Genomic DNA, 22,133 nt, shown 5'->3' with positions numbered 1-22,133 from the left:
GCTGCCAATAAGTAGCTGTGAGAAAGCATCAATACATGTTATGTTCCGGGCACTTAAAAAGCCACATGTATTGAGGGCAAAGATGGAAGCCAAAGGTTCAGGAGCACTCACTTCGCTGCCTGTTGTGTGCGCCCCAGTTCTGTCAATAGTCAGCCTTTTGACCTGCAGTCGGAGCCAGGAGCCAGGACACCACAGTCTTTGGGAGTATGTGTAACCCTGGACTTGGGACAGCCCTCTGGGGGAGGCTCCCATCTAGAGAGCACTGAGGTGATCCTGGGATACCAGAGAATACCGAGTCCTCAGGCCCCAGTTAGCCTCGAGGAGGGTGGGGATGCTCCAGTGAGAAATGACCCTGGGCCTTTCCAAGCCTCCTGAGGCCGACCCTTGGGGCCTTCTCCCCTTGTGATGGCTACCTTCTAGACTCTTCTTGATCGGGTCACGGTGGGGCAAGGTTTATTGGGGAAAGGCAACACCAGCAGTGTTTCTCACACTTACCTGTTGGTAAGATTTATCTGAGTCAGTTGGTTAAATATGGAATCCTGGACCTCACCTCAGATCTGTTGACATGGACTCTCCAGGAAAGGGAGTGTGGAATCCTCATTTTCACAAGCACTCCTAGTGATTCTTAGGAAAGAACAAATATGGGAAGCTGGGCAAAGAATACCGTTTAATTTTTCCTATTAATTTGGCTTTTGTGGGTGGGGAATGGGGTGGGGAAGGGCCCTGGGCCAAGGTTGTTGAAGACATAGACTAAATGTGTTGTGTCTTTAGGGCTCTGCTGAATTAAACCTTTTCCTGGCTCTCCTCATTTTATTATCTGGTGATGTATCAGATGATAATGCTCTTGGGCTTGGGGTGTGTGCGGTCAGTCTGTGTTAACGCTGCTCTCATTCTCCACTTCACTCTGTTGTTATGCCTTAATGGGGCTTAGTTCAAAGAGTGCAAACACAAGAGGGAGAGGGAAACACACTTAGGTGAATTTTTATCTGAGAATTTGTTGATAGTGTGACCTTTTATTTTAAAGTCACTAGAGAAAGAAACTACTTAGAAAACTAAGAACAACCATGATTCTTGGTCATAAAAAGCCGCTGTGGTTATCCAGCCTATGGTAAGAGAGTAGTATTTTTTGAGCTCTGTTTTGAACTGATTTTCTTCCTTGATTGTCTCTTTTATCTTGGCATAAATCAAGAAACACAGTCTATAATTTTCATTTTGAAAGTTTTGGTGGCTTCATTACTGAAATTTAAGAAGGTGCTGCTGCTAGTTCTACTATGCTTAACTTAGAGAATTTGTGTTTTTTGCAGTTAAGCATTTTATTAGGTTCGGTTTTTTGTTCTATTTTACCATCATGCTTATATGTCAGTTGCAGGAAAATGTTTCAGACTAGAGTAATCTTATTGTAAATGGACTAATCAATGCTCTTTTGTTGGTGTTGTTGGCAGTTGAGTGAAATGGCTAGGGTCTTGACTGGTGCCGCCTCAGTGAATCTTTGTAGTTAGGATGTGAATTAGTATTTGTGGCTTAAGCGGGACAGGATAGATCTCCTACCAGGTACATGGATACAGGTAGTTGAAAGGTCTTCAGTGTCCCCACTTGCACAGTGATCTTAGAAAGTCCGGAGTGCTAAGCAAAGACCTTGGCTGGATGGTGCAGATGGTTGGGGAGCCTGGGGTTGCCCGGTATCAGTGTGACCTTGTGAATGTCACGTCTGTGTGGTCAGCTCAGACATAGGTATCTGAGAAAGTTGATTAGTCCAAGTGTAGTCATGTTCTGTCAAGGAATTCATACTTATTGTCTGTCTAAATTGTATTACTTGAGGCTAGACATGTAAAATTTTTTAAAACAATATTTTGAAAAAATTGATTTATGATAAGGGTACATGTAATAAAGGTGTACAAAGTTAAGAGGTTTTACTAAAAGCCAAACCTTTGTTAAAAGTTATCTCTTTTAAGTTAAAATAAAGAAAAGAAGAAGAATCTTCTATTAAAAAGGTTTCACATCAATTTTCATTCTCCATCCAGATTCTGGCTCAGCTCTGTATGCAACCCTAACGGGGAAATTCCCAGAATTCCGTTAGCTGCCCCACCCACCTGTGGGTACAGTCTAATGGAGATCTGTTCACTTCTAAAGGTTTTTTTCTCCCCCTTTTTCCTTCTCCTTTTGTGGTTCTTGGTGTTTGCCTTGATAAACCAAAGTATCTAGGCTCCTATTTTTTTCCAACATAGTATTATGAAAATTTTCAAACATACAGAAAAGTTGAAAGAAATTGTGTAGTGAATATCCACACTCACGACCTAGATTCTACAGCATTTTGCTATATTCACTTTATCACATATTCACATATTTATCCATCCCTCTATCTTTTCTTCAGTCCCTCTTTTTTTTTAATGCTTTTCAAGGTAATTTGCAATCAGTATACTTCAACACACATAATAATATTTGTTTAAGGTGTTCGCTCTATCTTTAAACTCTTTTGTGATAAGTTTAGACAGATGGAAGAGTTGCAAAAATATCAGAGTTCTCTTATACCCTTTGCTCAGCTTCCCATATGTGAACATTCTCTGTAACCACAGAACAGTTACAAAAGTGAGAAATTAATAGCAGTAAATTATTATTAACAAAACCGCAGACTTTATTTGGATTTCATTTTATTGGGATTTTTCCACTGATATTCTTTGTCTATTCCAGGGTCAAATATAGGATCCCACTTTGCATTCAGTTGTCTTAAGTCTCTGCCAGTTGGCAACACTTCTCAGTCTTTCCCGGTCCTTCGTGACCTTGAGACTTCTGAAGCATACTAGCCTGTTAATTTTTACAATGTTTCTTGGTATGAGTTTCTCTGATATTTTCTCCTCATTAGGTTGATGTTGTGTATCATTGGAAAGGATACCACAGAAGTGGTGTGCCCTCTAAGTGATTCATATCTGGGGGCACATGATGTCAGTATGTCTTATTACTGGTGATGTTGACCTTATCCCTTGGGTAAGGTGGTTGTCTGCCAGAAATTAATAAATCCCATTTCTGCTTAAACTTTCTCTCACTAATTTTAGCATCTGTTTGTGCATTTTGCCTGCAGCAGTCATCACTGTGGTGTTCTAGTGGTGATTTTCTATTTCCTCATTTCTTCTGAAGGAATTATTTATATTATTATACTTGTTATAGCGTTTATTTATATTAGTGTAGACTCATGGATATTTATCTTATTCTTTGGGTTGATTATTTTTTTGCTCAAGTTATTCCAACTTCGGCCATTGGGAGCCCTTTTACACTGACCCCTTGCTCTTTTGGTGCACCCTCACAAAGCACTTTCTTACTTTCAGGCCCCACAAGATGCTCCAGACTTGTTTTTTTCCTGTACCAGCTCTGGTATCAACCATTTTACCAAGGAGCCCTGGTTACTTTTATTAGAGAATAGTATTTAGAAAATAAGATCTGGGTGCTAGCTGTGCTCATTCCTACTGAGGTTTCACTGCCTCTAGTCCTTCTCTGGATAGAGCTAGGAAATTGTATGGATACCAACCCAGGCATACACACATGTACCTATTATTTCTATATCTGTCTGTCAAAAACCATGTGCTTATACTGATGCCTCTGACTCCAAGCCAGCACCAAAGGGTGCCTTCTTGCCTTTTCCCTTTCTTTATTTGTAACTTCTTTCTCCTGATAGTGAGAAACCTGGCTCTCATTATCTACAATATATATGCTTAATTGTTCAGTCCTAGTATACATATGCAGTAGTTTCAAGATTGCTAAATCATAACCCCGTGAGAAGCAAATTTACCAATTAGAGTGCAGTGTTTGTGTACAGTTCTTTGTATTTAGCCTTAGAGTATCCAGTCAAAACACCTGTTTCCCCAAAGTTACTTAGATCAGCTCCTTTTCTCTCCACTCCCTTCAGTGTTATGTTATGGTTCTGTAATACAGTTACATTAATTTTGTCACAGGCTGCATTCCATTCACCACGCCCTTCCCCCATGCCAGTTGATCAAAAAAAATTATAGGGGCCGACCTCATGGTGTTAAGTTTGGCATGTTCCTCTTTGGCTGCCTGGGTTTGAGGGTTCGGATTCTGGGCGCGGACCAACACCACTTGTCAGCCATGCTGTGGTGGTGACCCACATACAACACAGAGGAAGACTGGTACAGATGTTAGCTCAGGCTGAATCTTCCTCAACAACAAAAATTATATACGGTCAATTCACTCTGTTCTGTGCATTATAGGATGTTTAGCAGCATCCCTGGGCTCTATCCCTTAGACAGAAAACGCCTCCTAGGGTACCAGTAGCACCCCCACCTCCCCAGTTGTGACAACCAAAAATACCTCAAGACATTGACCTATTGGCAAAATTGCCACCAGTTGAGAACTTGAGACATGGTTCTCACAGTTTATTTGTCTAATTTCAGCAGAGAGGTGGAAACTTTATGTTTCCATCTTCTTAAATCAAATAGGAAATTCTTGCTGATCTTACGTGTTGTCTGTTTCCATCAGAGGCTTTAACGTATTAATCATAGTTACTTTAATCGCCCTGTCAGATGGTTCCAACATCTGTGTCATATCTGAGTCTGGTTTTATTGGTTATTTTGTGTCTTGAGCTGGGTGTATTGTTTTTTTCTTGCTTTTTGTATATTTTATTCTTCTTTTTTGAAAGCTGGCCATCTTATATAGGATAGTGGATTAGTTTTATACCTTTACACGGGTACCTCTTTCCCTCTGCTCGGTGTTCAATGTGGGGGTTTGAGTTAATCTACTCAGGAGCTGGGCTGAGTTTGAGATTTGGTGTTGCTGTGATGTCCTCAGTGCACAGTAGGCTTCCAGTTGCTCTAGTAATGTTTTGTGTTTAGAGTGGGGCTGGTGTTCCAGAGGATTTCCTCAGTGTCTGCTCCAATTTCAGCTTGAGGCTGTCATTGGCATTGGCATCTCAGAGAGGGCCTGTCTCATACTCTCATAACTTTCAGCTGAGATTTCCTGTTTGTTCATTTCTTGAGAACGTCTTTTCCTTTAAAATGGTGAGCATATTTGTCATAGCTCTTTTAAAATTCTTTTCTACTAATTCCAACACATAGGCCATCTTTGAGTAGGTTTCCATTTCTTTTGAGTATGGGTCACTTTTTCCTTTTGCTTTGTATGTCTAGTAATTTTGAATTATATCCTTGGCAGTGTGAATCACACATTGTAGAGATTCTGGATTCTATTTTGTTCCTTTGCAGAAAATTGGGTTTTGTTAGCAAGCAGTTAACTTGGCTCACCTCCAACTCCAGCCTCTCACCTTCAGTTGAAATACCTGTTCAGTTATTTTGTCCTTAATTCAGCTCCTTGGAATCTGAGTGTTTGTGGATTTCAGAGGTCAGTGAGAGATTTGGGCAGAGTTTATATGCAGAACTGGAGGCCTTTTCCTTTCTGGTATTCTGCCTAAACCCTCGCTTTCCAGCAGCTTTGGTTGTCCCAAGATCTGTCCCCTGCTTCAAGGCAGTAAGGCTGTGGGCTTTCTACCAAATTTTAGCTGCTCTGCGTGGCCTCAGCTGGGGCCTACACTCATGCCTACAGCCATAAAACTGGGAAACTCACCCAATGCTGTTTCCTTCTTCCAAGTGTTAGCCTCCTTTCATTTTCTGCCTGCTTTTGGTTTCTCTTCAGTACCTTTAAGTAGTTGATTTTCATATTTTTTCAGGATTTTTATAGTTGTTTTCGGCAAAAGCGTTGGTCCATTTGGAACTACTCTCTATGAACAGAAATTGGATATTTAGGCTCCTATTTTTAAGCCCACTACTTTGCCTATAAATTTGGTTTCAGAAACAATAGAGGAACAACTGCCTGTACCTATTTATTTCTGTGATTTCTAAAATAAGAGAGAATTAAGTAGCAGACCTAGTATGCTCATATTATTGCTACCTGTGTGTCAGGAGTGAACAGAATATCTCTGTGCAGGTTTATCCCCTTTATCTGAGCCCTGGGTCTCATCCTCTTGAGCTTTCACAGATGCTGTTAACCTCACGCTATCTCCTTCTCCTGTGTCTTCAACTTGACCCTCTCTGCTGGCTCCTGTCCATCATCTTTTAAAAATACTCACATCTCTCCTATGTTAAGAAAGACATCCTCCCTCTCTCCCCACCTCCTCCAGCTGCTATACTCTCTCTCTTACCCTTGCAAGGTAAGGCTTGTCTCCTTCCCATCTCCCACTGATTCCTCAACACATTCTTACCTTAGTTTTGTCCCCACCAATGTATGAAATTGTTCTGACCAAGCTTACCATAACCTCCATGTCACCAAGTTCACTCCATCAGCTATATGCTGGTAATTTCCAAAATTATATATTCACTCTGACTTTTCTTCTCAACTCCCTCTCTGACTGTCTGCTCCACATCTTTCCCTGGGTATCTCCTAGAGTTCTCATCTATTTCTCTCCCATAATACTCTTCTCCTTTCTTATCTCTGGATGTGGAACCTCCTTCCTTCCTGCCTCCATATCCAGTGGGTCAGCAAGTCTGTTGATTCTTCCTCATTGAAGAGTCCTTGAGTCTATTTACTTCTCTCCATCTCCCCTGGTACCACCCAAGTACAAACCATTCTTATCTCTTCTCTGTACAGTCTAACTCATCAGCCTGTGTGTACTGTTACTGCTCCAATCCACTGCAGCCAGAAGGCTGCTCACCTAATCAAACCTTCACTGGCTGCTCATTGCCAACAGGGTAAAGTTCAAACTGGTTAACTTGGCCAGCGTTGTCTGCATGCTTTGCTCTTGCCTGGCCTGGCTCTCCCGCCCTGCCTTTGCAGCCTCACCTGCTCCTCTTTGCCCCGTCCTCTGAACATTGCTGTCCTGGATTTCTTTTGGTGTATGCTGAGCATTCAGCTGAGAACACTCCCCTCCAAGGTCTCGTTTGCCTGTATAGAAGCTATTAATTATCCTTCTAGTCTTAACTGAGATGTTGTTTCCTGAGAAGCCTTTCCGGACCTCCTTTCAAGAGCAGGTCACGTCCCCTGCTGTGTTCCCAGAGCCCCTTGTACTTGTTCTTTCCTAGCGTCCCTTACTTGAAATGACTTTTTAAATGTCTGACTTCTGCTCTAGACTCCGTTCCATGAGAGCATGTTTCCTGCCTCTTTTCTTCCTTTCTCTGACCTTTGCACCAAGCCCAGTGCCTGGCAAGTAGTGGGCACCCAAATGATTTCTGTGTAATGAATGAATTAAAGACAGTAATAGCTCCATATGGTAATAGAATAGACTCTATTGCTATACAATATAGTCTCTCCTGCCCACCACACTCAACTATAATATGCTAAGCTTATTTCCTGAAGAGGGATAAACTGACAGTTGGACATGAAGATGGAACCCAGCCCGCTTAGGCAGTAGTGGCTGGACATGTGTTCTCACTGTGACAAGAGCCTCTGAGCAAGCTTGATTCTCACCATGAAAATACTTCATGAAAAGGCAGCAGACTGTGTTGCCTGTTGAAAATTACTACAAATAATTTGAAAAGAATAACCTATTTGGGCTTTCAGTGCCATTTTGTACGTTTTCAGGAAGTAAGTGTTGGTCTTTGGTAGGAACTGTCTGCCATGTTGAGACGCACTTGGATCCTTAGACATGCTGTAAGAACAAGACTTAGCCAGGTGCTGGGCAAATGAATCAGCAGTAAATTTCGTGACCTTTGTTTCAACTGTGTGCCTAGTGTGTGCAGTGTAAGAGGGAATGAAATAAGGCAACTTAGAAACGCTCTCCATGTAGGGAATGACAGGCGCTTCTGCCTTAGTGGCTCCACTCCTTGTTTTGAATCATTTGTCTTTGTAACTTTTGTTTTCACTTTCTTCATTTGTTCTTGGGGAGAGTAAGATTTTAGGGCAATGACCAGTTTCATAATTGTAAAATGGAAAATTTGATTAGATTCAAAACGATGATTTCTGTATTCTACTATTTCTGTGTTCTACCAACTTTGTTTTGTCTGTCCGACTTTCTGCATGATGTGCCCTTCCTGTGAAGAGGAATGCCAGCTGCCGACAGGGTTCAAAATTCTGATTGATGCCTGCTTGTAGGCTCTTTGCACAGAGGTGATCTTTGTTCCAGATAAGAAGGATGTACTGACCTGAGCTGTGTAAGTCCTGTCTTCATTAGGAAAGTGGGTCTGTCCTTCCCGCTCCCTTCCCCTCCAGAGTAGCGTGTAGTCACAACCAGATGTTCCTCACATGCTTAGAAAATGCGTTTTGGAATGAAAGTGTGCTGTCCTTGAAAGATAAGGTCATATGCCATTACTTTGGACATCATGATATTTTGAGAGGGAGTTTTTTAAAAATTGTCACTTCTTAGAAAGAAGTGTTGCATGACCTGTTTGACTAGTGTACAGTAAATTTTGCCTTTCCCCTTGTCAAAATATGTTTGCTATGGGGACATCTTGGACAATGAGACTAATAGTCTTCATTAAATATAAGGGGTGGCATTTTCCCTCTTCCTCAGCACACATCGCTGACATACCCTGAGCAGGTGAACACATCCAGTCTGTCCTTGTACTTGTCATCCTGGCCTGATGACAGTCTTGTCGGACTTGTAGCCCTAGTAAGAAGTGTGCTGATCTGTGTTTGGGGCTCCCACTATGGGCGTGCAGGTCCTGAGGAAACAGTGTTGAAGCTGGACCCGAAGGATGATAAAGGTAGCCAGGCTAAGGAGGGAATGGAGGAGGAGTATGGAAGGCGAGGGAACAGCTTGTACCAGTGTTCAAGGAACTCAAGAAACTCCAAGACAGCTTGTGTTTGGAAAGTAAGGGAGGAGTAGAACAAGGTGAGGCTACAAATGTAGACAGTGGAGGCAGTCTGACTGTGTCCTTTCCTGAATGCTCAGAAGAGTCTGGGGCTTCCTTGTTGCCATCAGACTAAAGTCCACGTAGCAGGTAATGAAGGCTCTCGTCAGTCAGCCTCATCCTCCCATTACAGCCCCTTTTTCTGCTGCTCTCTCTGTTTTCCATATGCCCAAGTTTTAGCCACACTGGGGTTTTATTATTCTGTGACTTGAATGTCCTTTGACCTTTGCTCTGATTCTTGTCTGGCTGAAATAGCATTTGCCACCCCTCTTCGCTACTAGTAGAGCCCAGCTGAATGTCATTCTATTGTTGAGGGCTTCCTGCTGCCTGAAATCCAAGTGCACGACTGCTCTCTCTCTGGTTTGATGGCACTCGATCATTCTGTTGTTCTGACTATCCATCCTGACTTGTCTGCGGTTCTATGTGTGTTTGGCTCCCCCACTAACTGTAGGCATGTAAGGGCAAGGCTTTTATTTAGTTTGAACCTTTACACCTAGATACAGCAGGGGATCTTTGAATTTTGGTTGAATTGCATCAAAGAGGTAAGTAGCAGTCGATGATTTAGAAACATTCGTCTGTGTCAGATATCTCATCCCTAGAAATAAAACATTGGATGAAACGTTTTCCCATGTTACTTGGCTCTGAAAGTCGTTTTGTGTAAGTTCGTTCTATGGGGAATTGAAGCACCCTGGATTGAGAGAGGAGGAGCCTCTAGGGCGAGAGAGTAAAACTCACCTTCCTGCTCCTTGTGTTACTTCACAGTTCAGGGTCAGTTTGTTTTTTCTTTTCTTTTTTCTTCCTCTTCCTCCTCCTTCTTTTTTTTTGCTGAGAAAGATTGGCCCTGAGCTAACATCTATGACAGTCCTCCTTTATTTATTTATTTATTTATTTATTGCTGAAGATTAGCCCTGAGCTAACATCTGCTGCCAGTCCTCCTCTTTTTGCTGAAGAAGACTGGCGCTGAGCTAACATTCATGCCCATCTTCCTCTACTTTAAATGTGGGATGCCTGCCACAGCATGGCTTGACAAGTGGTGCGATGTGTAGGTCCATGCCCTGGATCCGAACTGGTAAACCCTGGACTGGCCAAGCAGAACCTGCAAACTTAACCACTGCACCACTGGGCCAGCCCCCAGGGGTCAGGTTTCTTTACTGTGACCTTTTCCACTTTGTGCAGAGCATTTATTAAGAACATCTTCAACCAGCCGACCTGCTTCTCTGCCGAGAGTACCTGCCATGGAAAGTGCCAAGAGCATCTCAGGTAATGACTTTTATCTGGAATTTCCATAAAAAAGACTTGTCCACAAGTTTTATTAATGATACTGAATACTTCCTCTTTAGACTTATTTAACTTTACTTACTTCTTTAGCTCTTGAGTTGGTTTTTTTCACTCTGAATTTCCCAGACTGTTGTATCTTCCAGATTCTATAGAAATCACATTTCATGGCACTGATTTTAAAAAACAGAAAACAAAAGCTAGATAGTACCATTCATGTAACAAGTATTTATTTAGTGCCAAGAGTGGGTTAGATGATGTGCTGAAAATACAACTTCATACAAAGTTGATATAGTTGTGAAACACTAGAATATTTATCCCAAGGCATGTCATGACTGTTTTTGAAGAGTTATTTCAGAGCACACTAAAAATTCTCTGGAAACCAGGTTGTTCCAGTATGATAAAGCCATCCTGTAACGATGCATTTGGAGAGCTGCTCTCTTAGTCTCCTGGAGCTAACTGTTCAGTTTATCAGTTCTCGTTGTTTTCCCTTTGTGGCCTTTTCTTACCTTTAATTCCTCTACTGGAAAATGGACCGGGAAAGGAGAAAGTCTTATAACCCTGCCTCATAGAATTAATGCCCCACTTGTACATGGATTTAAGTTAGTACACTTTGTATACATCATGGCTGGGTGTTTAAATCAGTGAGAAGCCCAGCCAAAATTATCAGCCCAAAGCCTTTTCCTTTAACAGTTCTTCTGATTCCTTCTCAGTCTGTTTCCTCTAAAATATATAAAATTATGAAAGATATTCTCATCCAATTTCCTAGCACACCACTTAAAAGAAACTGCTGATTTAGGGCATACAGAGATCTGACATTGAAAGGAAAAACAAGAATAATTATAAAATTATATCAGAGATATGTAAATGCATCATTCTAATAAGATCATGTAATAGGAGAAAGCATCTGTCTCCTCTGGATCTTTAAAGACATCATTTTACTAATGCAGAGTTATAGTCTGCTTGTGGTTATCCTGAAATCATCAAGAAAAATTTAGCCAGTAAAAGGGGGCAGCTTCAGTCTCGGGGAAGAATTAGTGGTGTGTGACACTGATTGCATTGCAGCCAGCCCAGAGGTGCTACAGCTAATGGCTCCTGCATGTCCAGCATCTTCTGAGGTGAGAGAGAGTTTGTCTGAGGTCAGGAACTTCGTCTCATATCTCGCTTCTTACTGTGCTCAGCCCAGCGTCATGAGCACCGCTCGTGCTCGGCGCATCCTTGCTAGAAAGCTGCTTTTGTTGTGGCTCTGTTATCAACGGCTGAAGTGACTGCTTCCACTTAACACTTCTCAAAATTTTCTGTAATTCCGACAAGGCACAATGTCTTACTATGCCAGAGTTTCAAAATAGGACTTTTCTGATTGTTCTTATTTCTCAGTAATTGACTTGTTACCTTTTGGTTTTCTGTCTGACTCATTGATTTATGTTTTTTTAAAAATATGGCCTGACTCAGAATTAAGTGTAGCCCTATCATGAATATCTCTTTCCTTTCCCTTTAACAGTGTTTTTGGCTAAGTTCAGAAAGCTTTGGTTGATTTCAGTTGAGCATGAGTAGTTGTCAGGTACTGCTTTAATTAGCCTTTGGTTTTGAGCTGTATTTGTGATTAAAGAAACCTTTATAGAGTGTGCTGGGTAGGTCTGTGAGTGTTACAGGGGTGGATAAGACACGCTCCTTGCCTTCAGGGAATGTGGGGTTCAGTGCACATTTCAATTACTGTACCTTTTGAATAAAAAGAATCCTTTCAAGTTATCAGTAAGATGAAAATTTTAGTTTTTCCTCTTGTATGGTAATTTCTGCTCTTTTTGGAATCTGCTGAAGAAAATGTCTCAAGAACTCAGTTTAAAATGTTTTTGCTATAAAGTGCATAATGACCATTTCTCACAATCAGTGTCTCGACGAAGTAGTGAAGAGATGAAACGAGACATCTCTGCACCTGAGGGAGCCTCACCAGCCTCTCTGATGGCGATGGGAACCACGTCACCACAGCTCTCCCTCTCCTCCTCTCCCACGGCCTCTGTGACCCCCACCACCCGAAGCCGGATAAGGTAGAGAACAGTTGACAGTGATCTGGTTCATGTGTGCCTTTCCTTGCCTTGTGAGGGGAAGTGATCAGGTTGTAAAATAATGGATTCGAGTTTTGATTTTTTTCTTTGTATGTTATGAAGTGTTTTCTGGTCTCTTCTTCTATGCCCAGTATTAGATAAGATAGCTTAGAAGTAAAAAGTAAAAGGGAGAGTTCCTTTCCCCAAGCAGCTGGGGTTTTGGGTTTTTTTTAAATTGGAGAACAGTTGAGTCCAAACGTAAGTCTTGTGAAATTTGACTCCTGGGTGTGGATGGAAGTAGGGAAGTATCAGAGTGGGGCCTTGAGGGTGGTGGACGGTGAGGAGGGTGGCCGTTACTGGCAAGGTCGATGACTTGGGTGATTGTACAAAAAGGGTGAATAAGCGAGGAGTTGGGGGAGCTCCCAACTGAGGAAGTGGTGCTGCACCTGCAGAGATGACAGGCACAGAAGACCAGAGGAAGGTGTGCACCTACCGTATCTGGGGCAGTAGGGAAAACATGGACTAGATGGGGTGTGGCCAGGCAGTGGACCCTCTTTAAAGCCAAATTGAGTCACTTTGATGTAGTAGCAAGTATAAAGTGGGTTAAATAAATTAGTGTGAGAAGATGATTCAAGGATTATTCTATTTCTGGACAAAAGTCGGGGAAAAGCTACTAAAAGGATAGTTTAATATTTCTAGGACGGTCATCAATTTGGACCAGGGTGATAACAGTGGAAATGATGAAGGGAGCGTTGGACTGAGAGTTTTCAAAGGGAAAGATGATTAATTTTGGTAACAGATTTTTAGAAAAGGAATGAACGAATGAGAGCTACCAAAGGTGGCCCTAATTATTTCAACTGGGAGCTGAGAACATGATGCTGCATTAATAATCGATAAACAGTACATGAAAATGTAATATTTCATTCATATTTCTCTTACATCACAAGCCATTTGGGACTAAGAAGTATTTATAATTTAGAAGAAAAAAATAGATGTCAAAAATTTAGCGTACATTGTTTATAGGAATGACAAAAAACTGTTGAGACATATTAAGAAGAATTGCAGGAGGGATACGAATGGGTTTCAGAACTTTAGCCATATACTGACTTAAAGGTTTGAAGATAAAATGGAATATTCAGCCTCTTAAATTCAATTATATACAGTCAGACAGCATATAAGCGTGTTTCGGTCAACGGCAGACGGCATGTGTGTGGCAGGGGTCCTGTGAGATTGGAATCGTGTAGCCGAGGTCTGTAGTAGGCTGCATGGTCTAGGTTTGCCTAAGTGCACTCTGTTTGCACAGTGACGAAATCGCCTAGTGATGTATGACTATACTTTTACAGCCCTGCCTCTAGGGAACCAACCTCTTAGAATAGTGGTCCCATAAGCCAGGGTGCCCTCAGAGCAAGTAGAGGGTGCCGTGATGAGGCCAGCTCACGCTCTGCCCTTGCTGGTGTGGGGGAGAGCACTGTCTGTGCTTGTCTTTGTGTCCTAGGCAGTGGGCTGCCTGCAGGTGCCTGTGGGAGGGGCGCCGCTCTTCCTGGGTCCCCCACTCACAAGCTGTAATCTTCAAGAAGGCATCTCCTGGCCTTCGTTTCCTCATCTTACAATGAAGAAGTTAGAAGAGAGGACCCTCCAGCTCTAGGAGGCTCTTCTCTGCAGCTTCTCATTGCGTCCGTAGAGTTTACTCTTCTTTGATGCCTTTTAAGCTGTTTCAATGACAAAATGGGCCCGGTGTGAGCCAGAGTAAACCTTTCGCATACATTGATTGTAGTACTTACTTTTATTTTGAGCATGATGGAGATTTCTTTTTGGCTTGCGTTTTGGTGTTCATTCATATATCTTAACTTTATCATTCTCTTTTCCTGTGTTCAGTGGTGTTATAACAAATTTCTTTGAACCCTTTAAACCAAAGCAGGAATCCGGTGGGCTGACATAAAACATAAAAGTATATTTCTTCAAGGCAGCAGTCTAACTGCATGTTGAAATATTTTTGTATTTTACTTTGGGTTCTAAGATAAATAAAAATTGGTGCTATTTCACTGCACCTCTCAATTAGAAAAGCTTCAGTTCTAAATGTGTACTCTTTGATTTCCTAGCACACTTTGAAGGGTAAATACAGACAAAATCGATGTGCTGAAGAATACCAAGCTGCTTGTGACATAATAACCTGTAGGACATTTTTGGGCCAAGTGTATGGAGTATGGGGCTAGAGTCTCCACTTTACTTATAAAGTACTCACAAAAAACAGACCAAGCTTTTAAGAGTATGTTACTTGTCAAGGGGCAGGTTATTCTACCAAGCACTCTCTCTGTTTCCAGGTAGTCCTTAGTGCTCTGGTTTACTTCTAAAGTAGCTGCCAGAAGGAAGAATTTGGTACTGATTGAGAAGGGTTGGATGCCTCCCCTACTCCGTCCTGAGGGTGGTGACAACTGTTTTTTCATTCATTGTCTGGTCTGGGGCAGGATATTTCTTCTGCCTCCAAAGCAATTGGCAGTGCCCTAAAGTTTCCTATATAATTTTAAGAAATCAGTTTTATATAGCCATTGTTTTTTTTTTCAAGCTTCTATACTATGTCCATTCTGTAATAAACTCTGAAGTTCCTTGAGGGTGCAGAGCCCCTGTGTGGTTCCCTGTTCATTCCCCAACACTTGCACATTGCCCAACACAGTGCTCCATAAGGAGGAGGCATTGAATGAGTGCATGAGTTTACAGAAAAGTCCCATTTTCTATGCAATGTAAAATTCTAATTACCTACAGTCAGTAAAGAGTGTACAGCTTAGCAGTAAACACATTTGAGACATTTTTGGGATGTTTTAAATGTTTATTGCCATCTGTTGTCTTATCTGCTTCCCCTGGTTTTAAGCACCTGGATGGCAGGAACTATGCCTTATAATTCTTCACCTTATATAACCTTGTCCTTTGTATTTACAATAAGTGATTTTTTTTAAAGATGAAATGATTGATGATATAAAAGGTTGGAAACAAAAATGAGTAAAATAAAACCAAAGCATAAAGATTATGGAAGGGTAAGATATTGAATGAAAGGCAGCCATGACAAGTTTCAGATGCTGCCAGTATCGGGTTGTTTTCCCCTTTCTGAGTATCCTGGAATGCATTCCATTAATTGTGAATGCATGCTGTACTGACTCTTTGCCAGTTTCCATGAGGATAACAAGTAGAATCCCTCCCTTCAGATAGCAGAAACCCCTGATAATGGTGGGTCTGTGGGGACCCTGTAAAAATTGGTAAGTAAAATCAAATGAATGAAAAGATACATCTTGCTAATGGATGCCCACTGTGTGCATGTGTCTTGATCAAGAAGGCAAAGCAGCACTGTTCTCTTCTGTTTTTTGGATTTCTGGTTTATGATGGTGCTCAAATAAAAGCTATTTCAACTTTACCTTCCTTATTTTCACTTATCAGGGAAGAAAGGAAGGACCCTCTCTCAGCATTGGCAAGGGAATATGGAGGATCGAAAAGGAACGCCTTGCTGAAGTGGTGTCAGAAGAAAACAGAAGGCTATCAGGTAACCATATGGTTCCTTTATCCCACATGAGCAATAGCCAAACCAAGTGCTGGAGTGTCATAGCTCGCTACATATGTCACGTCAAAAGTGGTGAGTCCTATCCCAAGCTTCAGGAACACAAAGTTTACCCCGAACTTGGCTGAGTATCACTTGAATGAAATAAGTTTCTTACCTTTCCAGAGTAGCTAATCTTTGCAATATTTTTATTCAGCTGTTATAGCACTGTTTTATTCAAGTCCTGGTTAAATGCTTTTGTTGAGGTCTCATCTGAGCCAAGAGTGAAAATATGTTTTACTTTCCATTAATATTGTAATTATTGAAGTTTTCTTTTGGCTCAGTTGTTTTTCATAGCATTTCCGTCTCCCCACTGTGCTGTCTTTGTGCCCTCATCATTTCACATCTGAACTATTTTGATAGCCTGCCCTTTCCGCCCCTGTCTGTTGTCTTTCTGTCAGTCTCTTTCTCTCTCTCTTTTTTTCTTTCAATTTTTTATTCCAGTTTTAAGTAATGTTAAATGTGGCATTTGGAGAGACAGACCTAATTCTACACAAAATGGAAACCTCTAAAATATTTCCATTAGGTTGCTGAAAAGTACAATTTAGATTCCCAGTGTCCTCACTTAGGATTTTAGTTACAGAGACTCTTCGCAGCCTGCAGCCAGTGTTCTCGATTGCCATTTCCTATTTTGGTGCAGCTGCACTGAAGTACAACATGAGAAGGGAATTAGAGTTCTCTATTCTTGTCTCATCACCTCAGCCCTCATCTCACCAAAATGACATAAAAGAACTAAGCAATAACATTTTCCAACAATTTTTGTGTAAAAGAGGTAATAAGGTAGTGGAGAAGCAGGTTGAGAAGATCTGCCATCAATAAATCCCTTTTGGACAAATTAGTACATCATTTCAGCAGTGATCCTCAGCTCATTTAGGATAAAAGAGCCAAGTGTATTGCAATCGACTTTCAGTTCTTAGAAAGTCAAATAGTCAACGAGGATTTGATAAGCGTCTGCGTGTCTCCAGCTTGCATTTGATACACAGGAGACTGCTAGCGTTGATGGGGATGTAAAGCAGCCGGAACCGCTGTGCACTGGCGATGGCAATGTGAAACAGTGCTGCTGCTGTGGAAGAAAGTGTGCAGGTTACCGAGATATTAAACACAGACTGACCCTATGATCCGGCAATTCTGCTCCTCGTGTGTGTATACCTTTCCAAAATAATGAAAAACCTGAACTTGGTCAGATGTTTGTACACCTGTGTTCATAGCGGCACTAGTCAGAATAGCCAAAAGGTGGAAGCAACCCAAGTGTCCATCGACAGATGGATGGATAAACAAAATGTAGTATACCCATACAGTGGGCTATTATTCAGCCTTAAAAAAGGAAAGAAATTCTAACACATGCTGCAACATGAATGAACCTTAAAGACATTATGCTAAATGAAACAAGCCATACACAAAAGGACAAATATTTTATGAGCCCACTTATGTGAGTAGTCCGATTAATAGAGACAGAAAGTAGAATGGTGGTTGCCAAGGGCTGGGTCAGGGGCTAATGGTGGGGGGTAAAGAGTACAGAGTTTCCATTATGCAAGATGAAAAAGGGGCTGGCCTGCTGGTGCAGCGGTTAAGTTCACCCGTTCCGCTTCGGTGGCCTGGGGTTTGCTGGTTTGGATCCTGGGTGTGGACCTGGCACCTCTTGGCAAGCCATGCTGTGGCAGGCGTCCCCCATATAAAGTAGAGGAAGATGGGCAAGGATGTTAGCTCAGGGCCAGTCTTCCTCAGCAAAAAGAGGAGGATTGGCAGCAGATGTAGCTCAGGGCTAATCTTCCTCAAAAAGAAAAAAGTTCTGGAGATGGATGGTGGTAATGGTTGCACAACACTGTGAATATAGTTAGTGCCACTGAGCTGTACACTTAAATATGGTTAAAATGATAAATTTTATGTATGTTTTACCATAGTAAAAAAAAATTACTTAGAAAAAAAAGTAAATGATTGGGATACAACTAAATAGAAAATCAGCAAGGACATACAAGACTTGAACTATATACTGTATATATGAACTACATACTAACTAGACCTATAAGATAATCTATAGAACGCTCTACCTGACAGCAGCAGAATACACATTCTTCTCAGGTGCACATAAAACAGTCTAGGATAGGCTATGTGTTAAATCATAAAACCAGTCCCAATAAATTTTAAGAGATTGCAATTATGCGGAGTACCTTTTCTGATCACAATGGAATGAAATTAGAAATTAGTAACAGAAGGAAAATTCACAACATGCCAAAACTTATGGGAAGTATTGAAAGCAGCGCTCAGAGGGAAATTTATATCTGTAAACACCTATCTTTAAAAAGAAGAAAAATCTCAAATCAATAACCTAATTTTTCACCTTAAGAAAGTAAAAAAAGAAGAGCAGACTAAACCCAAAGCAATCATAGGGAGGGAAATAATAAAGTTTAGAGCAGAGGTAAAGGAAATAGAAAAATAGTAGAGAAGATCAAATGAAACCAAAAGTTAGTTCTTTGAAAAGATCAACAAACTGATAAACCTTTAGCTAGGTTGACAAAGGGAAGAAAAGAGAAAACTAAAATTACTAAAATCAGGAATAAAAGAGACATTACTAATGATCTCATAGAAATAAAAAGGAATGCTATGAACAATTATATATGCCAACAAATTGGATAACCTAGATGAAATGGACAAATTCCTAGAAATACACAAACTATCAAAATTGACTCAAGAAGAAAGAAAATCTGAATAGACATAACAACTAAAGAGATTGAGTTAGTAATCAAACACTTCCAACAAAGAGAAGCCCAGGACCAGATGGCTTCACTGGTGAATTCTACCAAACATTTAAAAGAAGAGTTAACACCAGTCTTTCTCAAACTCTTCCAAAAATAGAAGAGAGAACACTTCCTAACTCATCCTGTGAGGCCAAAATTACTCTGATAACAAAGTCAGAAAAAGACATCACAGGTGAAAGAAAACTACCGACCAATATTCCTTATGCAAAAATCCTAAACAAAATACTGACAAACAAAATCCAGCTGCAAATAAAAAGAATTATACACCATGACGAAGTGAGATTTATTCCAAGAATGCAAAGTTGGTTCAACATATGAAACTTAATCAATGTGTAATACACCATATCAATAGAATAGAGGGAAAAAACACAAAATCATCTCAGTAGATGCAGATTTGACAAAATTCAAAACCCATTCATGATAAAAACACTTAAACTAGATAGAGATAGAAGAGAACTTTCTCAACCTGTTCAAGGGCCCACAAGGAAAACTCACAGCTAAAATCATACTTAATTGTGAAAGACTCGATGCTTTCCCCTTAAGATCAGAAACAGGAAAGAATGTTCACTCTCACTATTTAAAATTCAACATTTTAACTGGAAGTTCTAGTGAGGGCAGTTGGGCAAGAGAAAGACATAAAAGGCATTGAAAAGTAAGTAAAACTATTTTTGTCTGCAGATGACATGATTGATACCTTAAAGAATTCACATAAAAACTGTTAGATGTAATAAACATTCAGCAAAGCTGCAGGATACAATGTCAATTTACAAATCACTTTGCATGAAAATTCTAAAAAATGAAATTGACGACACTTCTGTTTATAATAGCATCAAAAAAAATAAAATACTTAGAAATAGGTTTAACTAAGGGGGCACAAGGCTCGTACACTGAAAACTATGAAACATTACTGAAAGAAAATCTAAGTAAATGGAAAGACATCCCTTGTCCATGGATTGGAAGTTTTGACACGTGCTACAATATGGGTGAACCTTGAAAATATGCCAGGTGAAAGAAGCCCAACACAAAACTCCAGCCTGAAGGACTTTGATACTCCAGACGTGAAAGCAGGTATGAAACCGATACTCTCAGCTTTGCTTAGTGGCTGGAACGTCAATGCCGGTGGCTACAAGTTTAATCTGGGACTGAAGTCTCAGGCATAAATTGATATTGTGTAATCTCTTAATTTTTTTTCTTTTAGAGCATTTTTTTATTGAAATCTACTTCACATAAGGTACAATTCACCCATTTAAAATGTACATTTTAGTGGTTTTTAGTGTATTCAAAGAGTTGTGCAACCATCATCAAAATCAATTTTAGAGTATTTTCATCAATCCAAAAAGAAATCCTGTACCCATTAGCAATCACTCCTCATTAGCTGTAGGCAACCCCTGATCTTCATTCTAGCCCTATAGAGTTGCCTGTTCTAGACACTTCCTATAAATGGAGTTGTACAATGTGTGGCTCTTTGTGACTGGCTTCTTTCATTTAGTGTAATATTTTCAAAGTTCGTCCATGCTGTGAATACTCCTTTTTATGACCAAATAATATTCCATTGTATGGATATATACCGCATTTTGTTATCCATTCATCTGTTGATGGCCATTACGGTTGTTTTGGCTGTTACATATAATGCTGCTGTGAATGTGGTATTCAAGTTTTTACATGGACATAAGTAATTTTCTCATCTTCCTGTCCATCTTCTATTCTGCTTCCAAAATAGCTTGAAATTATGATCTTCTTATATCTCTTTAAGCTGCTTCCCTTTTGCCATTCAGTTAAAGTCCAAGGGGAACAAGGCCTCTTATGATTGATCTGGCCCCTATGTAGCCTTATTGACTCCTCCTGCTTCTTAGGAAATCCTCAGTCTCACCTTGGCCCTAAATGCCCACCATCGTTTCATTCCACCTTTCCACCTGAGGAGTCTCTGCTCTGTCAGCTCAGAAGTTGGCGTCTATGCAAGATTGTTTCTGCCCTGCTCCATCTCTGCAAGGGTTCATCCCGTGCACGCGCCGCTCCTCCCGACTCCCTCCTCACAGAGCCCATGGAGCACAGTTCTTCCTTGACTGGAACTCAGTCCAGAACAGAATGTTTTCTGTATTTCAGAGCATTTTCTTTGGGGGTCTTTGCATCTGTAATTCATTTTCCCTCTTTTCCCAAATCACAAAGGATATATCATAAGGGTATCAGAGTTGTCAGTTGGCTTGTCTGTCTTGCTTTCTAGAGTGTAGCCCCTTAGAAGGGCCTGTCTTTGCCTCCTCAGCAACTAGAATAAGGCTCAGCACATGGCAGAGCTGAGTAACTGTATGAACCTGTATATTGAACATAATGGAATACGTTGGAGGGTCATCTTTAGAACAGTGGTTCTCAAATTTGTATGTAAAAACTTGTGAAGATCATGGGAAAAGTGCCTGTTCTGAGAACCACTCCTAAAGATTTGTGGTTCAAGAGGTATAAAGTGAGACCCTGGAATCTCCATTTTTACAGCACTGCAAGTAATCCATAGACCACACTGAGAATCATACATAGAGTAGTGATTAAGACCTTGGACTTGAGTGTCAGGTAAGGTTTGAATGTCAGCTCTGCCCCTTAATTTTGTGGCCTTATGCAAATTACTTAGCCTCTTTGAGCCTCAGTTTCCTCTTCTGTAAAATGGAAAAGTAACTGAGGCAGTCATGCACATTTCCTCGCTTATACTACATGTCTAATAGATTTTTTTTTTTGATGAGGAAGATGGGCCCTGAGCTAACATCTGTGCCAGTCTTCCTCTATTCTGTATGTGGGATGCCACCACAGCATGGCTTGATGAGCAGTGTGTAGGTCTGCACCCGGGATCAAACCCGTGAACCCCAGGCCGCCGAAGCGGAGTGCACACACTTAACCACTATGCCACCAGGCTGGCCCCTAATAGATTTTTAAATTATTATTTTCTTCTATGTTATTGGATGTCCTCTTGTAACATAAGCTTTAAATGTTCCTTGACTACTACTTAAATTGAGTAATTTTAGATAATTGTATAGTACCTCCCCCTTAATTATGGAACTTTGCCAAGCATCAAGTGGATTGAATAATTAAATAATCAAGTTATTGGGGTAGTTTAGGCATTATATCAGTGATTTAACTAAATGTCTCTTCGTTCCTTCCCACTTAAATTGTCTGATTCTGTGATTTTAAGGTAAATTGTGTTAGGTTAAAAAAAATATACACAGGGGCCGGCCCAGTGGCACAGTGGTTAAGTGCGCACGTTCCGCTTCTTGGTGGCCCGGGGTTCGCCGGTTCAGATCCCGAGTGCAGACATGGCACTGCTTGGCAAAAGCCATGGTGTGGTAGGCGTCCCACATATAAAGTAGAGGAAGATGGGTGTGGATGTTAGCTCAGGGCCAGTGTTCCTCAGCAAAAAGAGGAGGATTGGCACTAGTTAGCTCAGGGCTAATCTTCCTCAAAAAAAAAAAAATACACAAATCAATTACTTAAGAACTTAATTTAAATTTTTTTTCATTTACTGGGTGCTTAGAATGCAGGAGGAAATATAATGCAAAACAGTAAATTTAACATCCATAAAGAAAAGTTTTTGTACACTCGACAGACTTGTGCTACAAACCCAGTTTCCCCCTTACTTCCTACGGATGCTTCTATAATGATGTGTATGTATGGCTTTTTTGTTTGTCTGGTTTCTGTTTCCTGTGAGACAGATGTC

At 40.8% G+C, this 22,133-nt stretch overlaps 1 protein-coding gene across 7 annotated transcripts in view; it reads left to right on the top strand.

Annotated features, from left to right (window-relative positions):
• The window catches only part of SPECC1L (sperm antigen with calponin homology and coiled-coil domains 1 like), a 135,774-nt gene that overhangs the window by 75,021 nt on the left and 38,620 nt on the right, over positions 1-22,133 (top strand). For all 7 annotated transcript variants that reach the window (XM_046639739.1, XM_046639737.1, XM_046639733.1 and 4 more), the window contains 3 exons: positions 9,960-10,043; positions 11,947-12,103; positions 15,527-15,629. In XM_046639739.1, the coding sequence (XP_046495695.1) occupies positions 9,960-10,043; positions 11,947-12,103; positions 15,527-15,629 (344 nt within the window). The remainder of the gene's footprint in view (positions 1-9,959; positions 10,044-11,946; positions 12,104-15,526; positions 15,630-22,133) is intronic.

Source organism: Equus quagga, chromosome 15 (genome assembly GCF_021613505.1).
Source record: "Equus quagga isolate Etosha38 chromosome 15, UCLA_HA_Equagga_1.0, whole genome shotgun sequence".
Lineage (NCBI taxonomy): Eukaryota > Metazoa > Chordata > Mammalia > Perissodactyla > Equidae > Equus > Equus quagga.
This window is presented reverse-complemented; position numbering and strand designations above follow the sequence as displayed.